The 12,654-nt window shown below is 38.3% G+C and overlaps 1 protein-coding gene and 1 long non-coding RNA gene across 4 annotated transcripts; both read left to right on the top strand.

Moving 5' to 3' along the window:
* Positions 1 to 337: 337 nt before the first annotated feature.
* Positions 338 to 5,831, top strand: LOC107225357. 2 transcript variants are annotated; one of them, XM_015665791.2, is made up of 3 exons: positions 338 to 554; positions 3,159 to 3,364; positions 4,328 to 5,831. In XM_015665791.2, exons 2-3 carry the CDS (start codon positions 3,271 to 3,273, stop codon positions 4,960 to 4,962), a joined length of 729 nt encoding a protein of 242 aa, XP_015521277.1. In that variant the 5' UTR covers positions 338 to 554; positions 3,159 to 3,270; the 3' UTR covers positions 4,963 to 5,831. The 2 variants fall into 2 exon arrangements, with proteins under 2 accessions (XP_015521277.1, XP_015521278.1); XM_015665792.2 differs by lacking the exon at positions 338 to 554 and adding an exon at positions 2,356 to 2,670.
* Positions 5,832 to 8,334: 2,503 nt separating this feature from the next.
* On the top strand, positions 8,335 to 9,321 carry LOC124295075. Of its 2 annotated transcripts, none has more exons than XR_006904966.1 (3): positions 8,335 to 8,347; positions 8,942 to 9,024; positions 9,302 to 9,321. It is a non-coding gene; the product is annotated as an uncharacterized LOC124295075 (long non-coding RNA). The 2 variants fall into 2 exon arrangements; XR_006904965.1 differs by lacking the exon at positions 8,335 to 8,347 and adding an exon at positions 8,692 to 8,701.
* Positions 9,322 to 12,654: the final 3,333 nt, after the last annotated feature.

Raw genomic sequence — 12,654 nt, 5'->3', positions numbered from 1 at the left:
ATTCTGAACGGCTGTAAATCGAAACCAAGAAATTGTCCGAGTGGAAAATAAGTCCGAGAACTTGGTCGTTACAGTGGACACTTGTGATTGATAAATTTCCAATCATGATTTTTGTGAATCTTGAAAGGCCCTGAAAAAGCATCGTTTCGATCACGTCCCAGTTCCGGTAGCTACGTGACTGCGCGAACGTCGTGAGCATTCTTCGTCGCTCTAACAGAGTCCCGGTTATTGGTCAGGGATGGCACAGGGTTCGGGGGAAGCGGGTTCCACCGCCAATCCCAGAGGGCGGTACAGATATCGACGCTGGCATGGGTGTCTGGAGCGCCCGAAGCAGACAATCAGTAGTTGTTTGGACGTCGCGAGGGATCGTTGTTCGACACCGAAGATAAACAAATAGAACCCGGACCCGAAGGATGGGCATTTTTCGTGAATTTCCCATAGTTTTCAATCTTTATAAAAAGTATAGTTAGACGCAGTTCATTTTATGGAAAATGCGAACTCTCTGCCGGGCCGAATCCCAACTGTAAATAATACACTGTATATTTGGAACGAAGGTTAGTACTGTTCTTGTTCACTTTTATCAACACCGTTGCAATCAGGTATAGGTAGGTATCGTCGATAAGTATTCAGGATTTCCGGTAATGCTTGTCATCATTGCTTAAAGTCGCTGTTAATTGATTCATCTTAAATAATAACAATTATGTGTGGTTGTTTGACTAATGAATGTTCAAGTAATTTCTAGCATGAGTGATGTTATTTATACTATTTGCAGCCATTCAAGGTTGTTATTGTTGTTTGTCAAATTCAAATGTTCGGTAGAATTGACATTTTTAGACTGTTATTTTTGCAGTCGGACTAGTAGAAGTATACTCGACATTACCGATGCTACATAAAATCTCTTGGAACATGTTTTGTCTGCAATTGTGTTGCTCGTGCCTCCATTTCACAATAATATATTGTGTTTTGCTTTTGAAATGATGATAATAGTAATATATCCGTGGTCAAACAACACATTAAATTGAAAACATCGTTACATAGACTCATGGTCAGTAATGATGTTTATAAATGTGTATATATATATATATAGGGCATTCCATGACATTTCTCTATTTTTTGTATGAAAGTGAATGGCGAAAAACGGAATCCCAATTTATTTTTTATCATTTTTGACCCAGCGTGTCTAAAGTATAATTTAAAAATTTGAAACAAAAACCCCTACTTTCTAAAATATGAAAAGAATCAGCAAATTTTTGACACTTATTAGAAGATGGAGATTTCATAACCTCAAAAGATAAACAAGAAAAATAGAAAAAGAATATTTATTATTATTCGGTTGAATTTTTTAGATATAAATGTACATTGATATTATGTCTGAAATGCAGCAAGATAATAATAACATTTTTTTTCTAATATCACAATGTACATGGATCTTTAGTCAGAAATGCAATACAATAACAATAACATTTTTTTTTTTATATCAAAATGTACATTGATCTTATCTCAAAAATGCAATTCGGTAATAATAATGTTTATTATTTTTTTCTTGAAGTTATCTCCACCTTCTAATACGTGTGAAAATTTTTTTCATATCTTGTAAGATTTTTCTAAATTTTTTCACATTCAAGGAAGTAGGAGTTTTCATTTCAAATTTTTAAATTATACTTGAGATACGCTGTGTCAAAAATATGTAAAAAAAATTGGCATTGCGTTTTTCGTCATGCACTTTCATACAAAAAAATTATAAAGCCGATCTGAAACATCGACTTAGAACCTTGATCGAGATGTCACGGAATGCCCCATGTATATTGTATAACTCCATTTGTGACGTATACCTACATATAATACAGACAGAGAAGGCCTGCGTTAGCCAACGTATGATCGAACCATATTCGGTAAAAATATTTGTTCGTTTAAAATGCGAATTGTTATAGTTAGATCATGTGAGCGACGTTTTGCCACTCACAGTGCAAACTATTGAACTGATCAGTTTTTTTTTACTCGAAAAAACACTAGTTTCGCCATACTTGTATCAGCTATGTAAATATTAGTTGCCTCTAAAAATCTCCTCTATTGGCCTTGGATTTGGCCCGACGATGTATTGTGCAGAATCGTAAAAAATTTGTGCGTGTGTGTGTCTGTGTATTATATATACAAATTCATAAAATGCAGTATCAAAGTCGGTTCGGAAATTGCATGCCTGACGCACAGAGATGACCTCTACTGCAATTTTCAATTGGCTATGTAGGATCATCAGTTTCCTTGATCTTGACTCGGACTGAACTCAAATCGGCGCCCGAGGATTGACAAGGAAAACAAATATCTATACGTACTGTTCGCATCATAGTCGGTATTACACTGTATATAGCTCGTCGTGTATCGTAATATAGTACGCATCACGCATCTCACAAGATCGGTGAAAAAACGTGTTCACAAGCTGGGTCTTAACTGGTTCATTTTTGTGACCGTGGAACTAGGGTCGCGACGTTTAATGGCTGTAATCTTGGGTCAAAAGTTATCGCGCGTTTCAACTTTTTATCCAGCATGCATTTCGAATATTTCTCCCAACTGGCTGACAACCAGTGTGAGTTGAGTCTTCGATTTGTTCAACATTACCGATGGCAGTCCCGACGGATGATTCGCTATTGTAATTCCATGAATTACCATAAAAAAGTAAGACATGTCGCCATTATTAGTTGATCAGGGAATACGCATTCATTGAACCACATCTAATAATTAATTATAGCTGTACAGCAAGTTTGGTCTTTACGCTCATCCTCTACATTTTTTTAAATTATATATCTCTCATCTGCGTATTAATTTCAAGTAATTACTGTTTCATCCGTAGAGAATTTTGGTCACAATATTTTGATTAACTGTGCATGGAGATTTTCTTATGTAATTTCTTTTTTTCTGAATTTAAAATAATTTTTTTTTTTTATTTTCATCTTGTAGATTACTGTTCAAGAGTGAAGCTCATACATGACTAAATGCTCAATGTCTGTACTATATTCTTCTCCACTTGAAACTTCTCTATACTACCACATAATTACATACTAAAATTTAACAATAGCATGATTTTGACGAAATTCCTACAAGTAACGTAAATGACGCTTCGAAATTTTAGATTATTATTGAGGAAACTTTATTTTTTGTTACAGCCAAGTCATTACCAGCTCTTCACCTTCGCATTTACACCAAGCGCAACGATAATAATAATTGCTGAAGTGTTGACATTGGCGGATCAGAAATAATACTCTGCAAGAAAGCATCATGAGCGAGAGTACCGAGTCGGTGAAAAAACAGTCTTTACCGATCATCGAGCAGAGACACACGCTGGTACGGCGTGTTTCTGACATGTTCAGAGGTAAATTTCTAAGACATCTTTTTTGCCTCGATGCGTCGTTACGTTTGGGAACAATATACATGTATACACATTGTATGCATACAGTGAGTCACAAGGTGTCTCGGATACGCTTTTGTCCACATGACCATGAATTGCGTGTTTTTCATTTTCCTGAGTGATCTCGATTCTCTCTATACGACATTTTGCGATCTGCATATGTTCTGCCTGTCTGCGAGTAATAAAATTGCACGCGGCGCGGTGCTGGATAAATATGAAAATAAAATAACCACTTGCTATGTCTACGGTGATGCTGGCAAACATGATCATAATAATACGACTCTATAATTAAATACATATTTTTTTTATCAGTAGAGTAAAGCCCAAAGTGCATGTAATAATTACTGTAAATTGCAAAGCTCTGTGCAGGCGTATCCGATTCTGGCTTAGCGATCAATTTTTCAACTACGAAATGAAGGAATGAGTATAAAAATCGTTGGCAAGGCGTGTTTCGGCAAAGAAATTTCCAACTTTAACAACTGACAATCTATTATATTTTTTGTATGTGAGCGACGAGGAATGACGAGAAAAAACTTGAAGCAATTTTGGTATTTACACCTTGTTCCGTGGTTATAAAAATTCGGGTGTTATTTTCTTTCAATTATTGCACACTGAGAAAAGAAATCAGCGTGAATTTTGCATGTGATAAAAAAATAATTACTCGCTGGAATTTATTCTTGATACTTTAATCTGTTTTGCGTTGTATGAAGCGGATTAAAAATTATCCGGTTAAAACTTGAAACTGGAGAAACTGGAGTCGTATTCATTTACTCGTGATAATGTTCGTTTTGTAAATATGATATTGAGTTTCACACTTTCTATGTAAAGTTGCGGTTATCACGGGTTCTTTCATCATACACAGATATCTATGACCTATCATTTTATCGAGTTTGTGCTTCAGCTTGACATTCTGATTATCCTTTACAGATGGAAAATCGAGCGGACCTCCACTCCTCTTTCGTCACGCATCAATGCAGCGCCTTCGTCATTGCTGCCAGAATTTGAACCTGTTTCCGTACCTGCTGTACTCATTCGGCAATTCGAAGTCTCATCCCACTGTAAAAAAACTCCACAGAAACTTCATACTGCTGATGCACACCCTTTCGATAATCATACAGAGCATGCTGAACTCGATACTCCAGTCGACCCCAGTGAAGAATTCCGTCCGTTTCGCAATCGGGTTCCAGCGAGTTCTTCTCAAACACCTCCATACGCAAGGATCGACCAGATCCTCCGAGGCTTTCGCATCACTTCGACGGACCTCCAAGTCACCGCAGACGACGCAAGAAATAAAAAATGAAGAAGAAGAGAAGTTTGCAAAGTTCAAACCACGTGAACGGAAGAGGATCTCCCTTGTTCTTACGCTGGCCGTGTACTTTGCTCTTCTAGTACTCGCCTCTCAGCTCGTTGGTATCATCAGTGTTATGCTCGTTGGCAAATATCCACCTGGTTTCATATTCCTAATGTTAGCTCTACTCTTCCTTGGATATATCACTTTGAAAATAATGGCATTCGACAAAGGGGGCCATGGATTCAAAGAACAGAAGAGGAAAGCCGAGTGATACTTTACCCTAGTCTTTAGAATTTTTTACCAGCTTTCATTTTTTAAGAATATTTTGTAAATTTAGCTGTAACAACTGGCATGTTCAGAAATTACCACATTTCTGTATTCTATTCGATACGTTATCTCCTCACCCTCAAAACTGCAGTTCTCCTCTGCAGACCGTAATCTGCGATAAATATTATCGTGCTGTGACGAAAGCTTACATCACGTGAATGATATTCATTCTTAAAAAATTCGTTATCATTTATCGTATTGAAGATGTAACTAAATTATGAGTTTACAGATTAAACATCCATTTGAAAATATTTTTGTGCCAGCTGTAGTGGTAGAAAATGAACTGACTGAATATACTACTGGTATCGATATATCGAAAATATATTTCGAGATGAGCTCTGAACGTCTTCAACGTCATATGAGAAACTTATTTGATCAATCCATTTTGTGCTCTCATGAAACGTCGGTAGTTTATGAAAATGTGATAAATACGTGATTCCAGATTAATGTGCACGCAGAGTTTGCTGATCTTTCAGATATGATCGGTATCGTTAACTCGATTATACCTTAGTTTGAATTTCCACAGATCAAGTCAGATTAAAATCACATACACATTTTTCGAGCGAATTCCAGATGTTTTCTATCAAATCCTAAACAGCAAATTTAGAATGGACTCGAGTGCTTCGTACATGGAAACATGCAAATGGTTCTCGTGATAATGTTATTAACATGTGTGCAAGTTGTGTTGGAAGTAATTTTAAAAGGCAAGGCTCGGATTAAAGCTACAAAGTGGTATATATTAATTTACTTTGTTGGCATAAGACTAAGCACTGCTTTGTGGCACTGATTTGTAAATAAATATTTCACAAGTAAGTTCGGCTTTGTCATTAAAAATTATCTGATAGACCTTCGATCTCTAAATTTTTACTAACGTTAGAAACGCTATATTGGACTAGTAATTATTCAAACTTCTGATACACTGAGAAAAGCGAACTTCCTCGCTAAATACGTCGCCATGTTGCATCAGAATTGTTGTACATGATTTTTACATCAATCTTGCCTTGTGAACAAGATTTTTGCAAGTTTCTGTTGTAAAATCTGAAAAATTCATTCTTCACGCGAACTGGCGATTACGCGCAATGTTGTGATTTGCGAAATAACGTCGGTATAGTGTTTAACCCTTTCGCTACGGACGCATTCTACGTCGCGCCGTCCCCGCTGATCGAGCAGTAGCGGCAGGCGTCCGTACTTGCGGAACAACTGCAAGCGCCCGTCAGACGCACAATACCACGCTATCTTACGCAGAGCGAGTGCAGTCGCTCGTAAAAAAAATGCTTAAAAAATTATAACATAATGTTGGGTTACCATGGTCACCGCTCGGACAGAGCGAGCGTCGGGGGTTGGGTGATTATAGTCACCGCTCGTACAGAGCGAGCGTCGGGCATTGGGTGACAACAGTCACCGCTCGGACGGAGCGAGCGTCGGGCGTTGGGTGACTACAGTCACCGATAGGGCCGAAAGGGTTAAAAAAATTGATTTTAGAAAAGACGTCCGTAACAGCATCGGACCAGCGGCTGAAAAATATCAAAGAAATTTCAGCATAAAACTATTCCTGGTGTCGGAAAATCATTTGGGCCAAGGAGGTAGCTGAAAAACAGGGGTTAATTGATTGATTGCGTCATCGATACTGGGTGCGTGGGCGCATACAATGCCTGCTAGCCCAAAAAGGCGTGCAGGGGCTTGCTTCTGCCGTTGACTGAAGAATATAAAGACAGTTGCTCTAATGGGCTTTGGTGTCACAAATGAAAATCGTCATGCGATTGCGCCCCCTGAGATGTTGCAACAGTAGAGTTGAGAGCGTATTGCAGAATATCACAGAGTTACCGGTTTCAAGATGATGCTGGCTGCATTCGCATTCCGAGTAACAAAGTCTTCGCAATTGTTAGCTCAAGCCAGTACTTAACCTGTGTGTACTTACCGACTTGTCGGCGATACAAAAAATTAATAATGAGAACAAATTTCTTCCAAAATTCGTAGCAAAACAGTGATTTAATTAAAGTATAGGTACCCGACAGAAGAATGTATCGTCTATAACATGAAAATAGAAGAATTATTCATTTCAAAATGGGATTCTATTCCGCACGCGTTCGATGTATTTCGTAATATTAATATTCATAATTATTCCAACAACTTTTCAATTGCTCTCTCGATCTTGAATTTTCGTAGGCATAGAATCAAAACGCTGTTTTAGCTAGTCGCAAGTGAAGTATCTACGTTGGGTAGAGAAGCAGAATTGTTTTTCGAAGAGCGTTCGGATGGAAAGAAATTTGGAGTAACTGTAATACATCACAGATGCGCTAATTTTGATTTAGATTAAATAGATATTTCGTATATGAGACGGTATTTAACGCAGTGTCCTGATTAAAAGGCCTAAAAAGGTGATTGTTGTAGATTTTTTTTTCATAGGGAGAGAAAGAACAAAGCTTCTTAAAACTTTGTGTGTAATTTAACACACATTTGAAAGGTACGAGCAGTAATTTTTATCATCTAACTGTCGCAGAACGGCAGCGTTATTAGCCGACCCGTTCACTGAAGAATATATCTACAGTCAACGGCTGTCCATCGAAGGCCCTAGCCGCTTGAATCTGGGATTGGCAGGAAAGATAAAGTGCGTATTTCTTGTCTGATTGTGAAATGTGAAAACTAGTATCATTATACATCATGAAATATCATCATACATCACACATCTTACATCACGAGACATCATACATCACACATCATACATAGTATGAAAGTTCGAAACCAGAGTTTGGATGTTCGGATGTTCAGAAAGTGACGTCACACAATTTTTTTTTCTCTTGACATCATCAACCTAAATTCAGCTAGCCGGATTCCTCAGTCTGGAAACAACCGCGCAGTAGAGAGGACGGATGAGAATCGCGCTCCGCAGATTTCGAGTGCCGGGTTCTCAGCCTCTTGGATCCTGCGCTCCGGGTCCGCTTTCTGGTGAAACTCGACTGCCGGGACAAGCGCTACGTAGTTTCTGAGCTCCAGGTCCGCTACCTTGTGAAACTCGACTTCCGGGACAAGCGCTCCGTATTTTCTGCGCTTCAGGTCCGCTACCTGGTGGAACTCGACTTCCAGGACAAGCGCTCCGTAGTTTCTGAGCTCCAGGTCCGCTACGTCGTGAAACTAGACTTCCGGGACAAGCGCTCCGTAGTTTCTGCGCTTCAGGTCCGCTACCTGGTAAAACTCGACTTCCGAGGTATAACTCGAGGTGGTTATCGGTGGTTGTTGGAGGTGGTTGGCGGTGGTTTGAAGTGGACGAGGAGGGGAACGAGGAAGACGAGGAGAACAAGGTGGACGAGGAGGACGAGGATTTGTGCTCGGTGAGTAGAACATTTTTATAATATTTGATGGCAATTGTAATAATATTTCATCCGAAATATTACAAACTTGTCACGTTTACAATAAATTATTTCAATTCATTTTTCGCGGAAGCACATATTTAGTAGCTATAAATGCGATAATTAAATTTATTATATTATTTAATAATTAATTAATTATACTAATCTTTACACAATATTTTTGATGTGTTCTTATACTGAAAATATTTATAACCATTTCAGGTATAACCCGAGATGGTTGCCGGTGGTTGTTGGAGGTGGTTGGAGGTGGACGAGGAGGAGGACGAGGAAGACGAGGAGAACAAGGTGGACGAGGAGGACGAGGATTTGTGCTCGGTGAGTAAAACATTTTTATAATATTTGATGGCAATTGTAATTGTATTTCATCTGAAATATTACAAACTTGTCACGTTTACAATAAATTATTTCAATTCATTTTTCGCGCAAGCACATGTTCAGTAGCTTCAAATGCGCTAATAAAATTGATTATATTATTAATTAATTAATTAATTATATCAATCCTTGAACAATATTTTTGATGTGTTCTTATACTAAAAATATTCATTACTATTCAAGGTATGACCCGAGGTAGTTCGCGGTGGTTCCGGGTGATTGAGGTGAGCGAGGAAGAGGACGAGGATGACGAGGACTTGTACACTGTGAGTATAACATTTTTATCATATTCATTAGAGTAGGAGTAGGATCAGGAAGTAGGAGTAGTAGGAGTAGAAGTAGATGTATGCGGGGTGGGGCGGGGAGGGAATATTATCATATCAAGTTATCAGTAATAAGCAATTGCGGGTAAAATATTAGCTTACTTTTGTAAGTATTTATGAATATAGCATCCATGAATATTCATTGTTGGTATATAAGATCTGGCAACGTACGTACTTTCTGTAAGAGATTTTGAAGATTTTCAACATAATTATGTTTCAGTTCTGTGCCCCACCTAGTGATCCACTAGTACATATCCTCCGACGTGACATCGCTGTGCTACGTATAAAGAAGAAAAGATTTATTAAAATGCAAATTGCTCCTCTCTTCTTGCCATTGTGCTTTCAGCCATTGTTGTGCTGTGTGTTTAAAATTTAGGACAGTATATAATATAGAATAACAGGTATAGCTACGAATACAGCACTACAATAAATCTTATAGAAATGAGCTCTCATTGAGATTTATCTGTATTTATAACTCGACGCGAGAAGGCAAAAGTCAATGTAATGCCATCTGTAAGGTAATTGGACTCGTATTTGCACTACCAGAACTCGTTGGGCATTTTGCGGTGAAGTTTGAAAAATTGTTGTACAAGAAATTAAATAACTATAAAAATGGATAAAAAATATTATCTCTAATAGTGAATGTAGCTAATACAGCTTTAACCGTATATTGATTATGTTAATGATCTATTGTGGTACGATCGGAATTAGATAAGCTCTCTAAATACTCTTTTCTAGACTATTAATTTATATGATGTATATGTAAATGTATATTTCTTCAGTTTGTACAATCACTGCACTAGGATTACCCTTGGCATGTTTTAATGGTGCGCTTGTGCAATTTGTATATTATTAACCTTACGTTTTACTCTATTTGCGACAAGTTGTGAGTGTTTCTAATTTCTTGGCAATTATTTATGTACATGTATGTGTATATATTTATATGTATACTTATGCACGTGTATATACATATATGCACATATTTAAAACTAGACTTTTACAATAAACACAGAGGTTTTAGTATATTCACATACGGATTTCTGTGTATGGGTATACTTGAACTAAAATATCCTTATCTCTAATGCGGAGTTCTTCGTAATTCGCATTTGTTCTCGTAACCCAATGTCCTACATACAATGGCAAAAATCGAGATCCAACTTAACTGAGTCTCAAGGCCCTGTTGACATAAAAGCAGCTGTTTGATAGAAATTATAGTTTATAGTTAACACAGCCTATTGCATGATATTTCATTATAAATACATATGTTTCAATGTATTTAGGAATAATTTATCAAATATACAAAGGTCATGTACAAATAATAAATGAATTCGACCGCAGTTTGATGTATTCATTAGAGCTTTGACAATAAATTTGGGCTTTGTTACTTCTTTTATTTTATTATGGATAATCAAAAACATTTCCGACTATTCGTGCTGTGGAAGCATGGGGATTAAACCAAATGTAGCAAAAGATTAGAAACAGTGTATGTAGAGTACGGGTATTTTTCTAACAATGCAAACACGTGCCGCTAGCTTAGTTTTGACATATCTAGAATACCACGCCTTGCGAATTAGCTTTCCGGACAGAGATGAATGATGAATTTTAAGGACTGCATTATCGTTGTTGAATACTCTATGCCTCATGGGAAAAGAAAATCTGTAACGATAAAATTGATGCACCGGATCATCATCGACTTTAACTTTTGAAATGTCCTACCATTTCCGAACACCTCCAACCATCCTATTTACCTATATTACTAGATTAGCTATGATATGAAAAGAGAAGAATTATTCATTTCGAAATGGGATTCTATTCGACGCGCGCTCGATGTATTCCATAACATTAGTATTGATAATTATTCCAACAACTTTTCATTTGCTCTCTCGATCTTGAATTTTCATAGGCATAGAATCGAAACGCTGTTTTAGCTGGTCGCAAGTGAAGTATCTGCGTTGGATGGAGGAGCAGAACCGTTTTTCGAAAAGTATTCGGATGGAAAAAAATTCAGAGTAACTGTAATACATCACGGATGCGCTAATTTTGAACGAGATGAAATGGATGCTTCGTATATGAGACGGTATTTAACGCTGCGTAGTGGTTTAAAGACCTGAAAAGGTGATAGAGAGAGAAAGAACGAAGCTCCTCAACACTTCGAGTGTATTTTAACACACATTTGAAAGATACGAGCGAAATTTTTCATCATCCAACTGTCGCAGAACGGCAGCGTTATTAGCTGACCCGTTCACTGAAAAATATATCTTCAGTCAACGGCTGACCATCGAAGGGCCTGGCCGCTTGAGTCTGGAATCGGCAGGAGAGATAAAGTGCGTATTTCTTGTATGAAACGTGAAAACTAAAATCATTATACATCATATCATATCATCATACATCATACATCATACATCATACATCATACATCGTACATCGTACATCATCATACATAGTATTAAAGGTCGAAACTAAAGTTTGGATGTCGGATGTTCAGAAAGTGACGTTACCGATCTGAAATCAGCTAGCCGAATTCCTCAGTCTGGAGACAACCGCGCAGTAGAGCGGACGGATGAGAGTCGCGCTCCGCAAATTTCGAGTAGCGGGTTCTCAACCTCCCGGATCCCGCGTTTCGGGTCCGCTACGTATTTCGAGTACCGGGTTCTCAACCTCCCGGATCCCGCGCTTCGGGTCCGCCACGCGGTGAAACTCGACTTCCAGGATAAGCACTCCGTGGTTCCTCGTTCGTGTTTACAATAAATTATTTCAATTCGTTTTTCGCGCAACCCCAAATTCGGTAGCTGTCAGTCCGCTAACAAAATTTCTCGACTTCCAGGATAAGCGCTCCGTGGTTCCTGGTTCATGTCTACAATAAATTATTTCAATTCGATTTTCGCGCAACCCCAAATTCGGTAGCTGTCAGTCCGCTAACAAAATTTCTCGACTTCCAGGATAAGCGCTCCGTGGTTCCTGGTTCATGTCTACAATAAATTATTTCAATTCGTTTTTCGCGCAACCCCAAATTCGGTAGCTGTCAGTCCGCTAACAAAATTTCTCGACTTCCAGGATGAGCGCTCCGTGGTTCCTCGTTCGTGTTTACAATAAATTATTTCAATTCGTTTTTCGCGCAACCCCAAATTCGGTAGCTGTCAGTCCGCTAACAAAATTTCTCGACTTCCAGGATAAGCGCTCCGTGGTTCCTGGTTCATGTCTACAATAAATTATTTCAATTCGTTTTTCGCGCAACCCCAAATTCGGTAGCTGTCAGTCCGCTAACAAAATTTCTCGACTTCCAGGATAAGCGCTCCGTGGTTCCTGGTTCATGTCTACAATAAATTATTTCAATTCGTTTTTCGCGCAACCCCAAATTCGGTAGCTGTCAGTCCGCTAACAAAATTTCTCGACTTCCAGGATGAGCGCTCCGTGGTTCCTCGTTCGTGTTTACAATAAATTATTTCAATTCGTTTTTCGCGCGACCCCAAATTCGGTAGCTGTCAGTCCGCTAACAAAATTTCTCGACTTCCAGGATAAGCGCTCCGTGGTTCCTGGTTCATGTCTACAATAAATTATTTCAATTCGTTTTTC

Source organism: Neodiprion lecontei, chromosome 6 (assembly GCF_021901455.1).
Source record: "Neodiprion lecontei isolate iyNeoLeco1 chromosome 6, iyNeoLeco1.1, whole genome shotgun sequence".
Classification (NCBI taxonomy): domain Eukaryota; kingdom Metazoa; phylum Arthropoda; class Insecta; order Hymenoptera; family Diprionidae; genus Neodiprion; species Neodiprion lecontei.
Note: the sequence above shows the minus strand (reverse complement) of the source record. Positions and strands in the feature narration are given on the sequence as shown.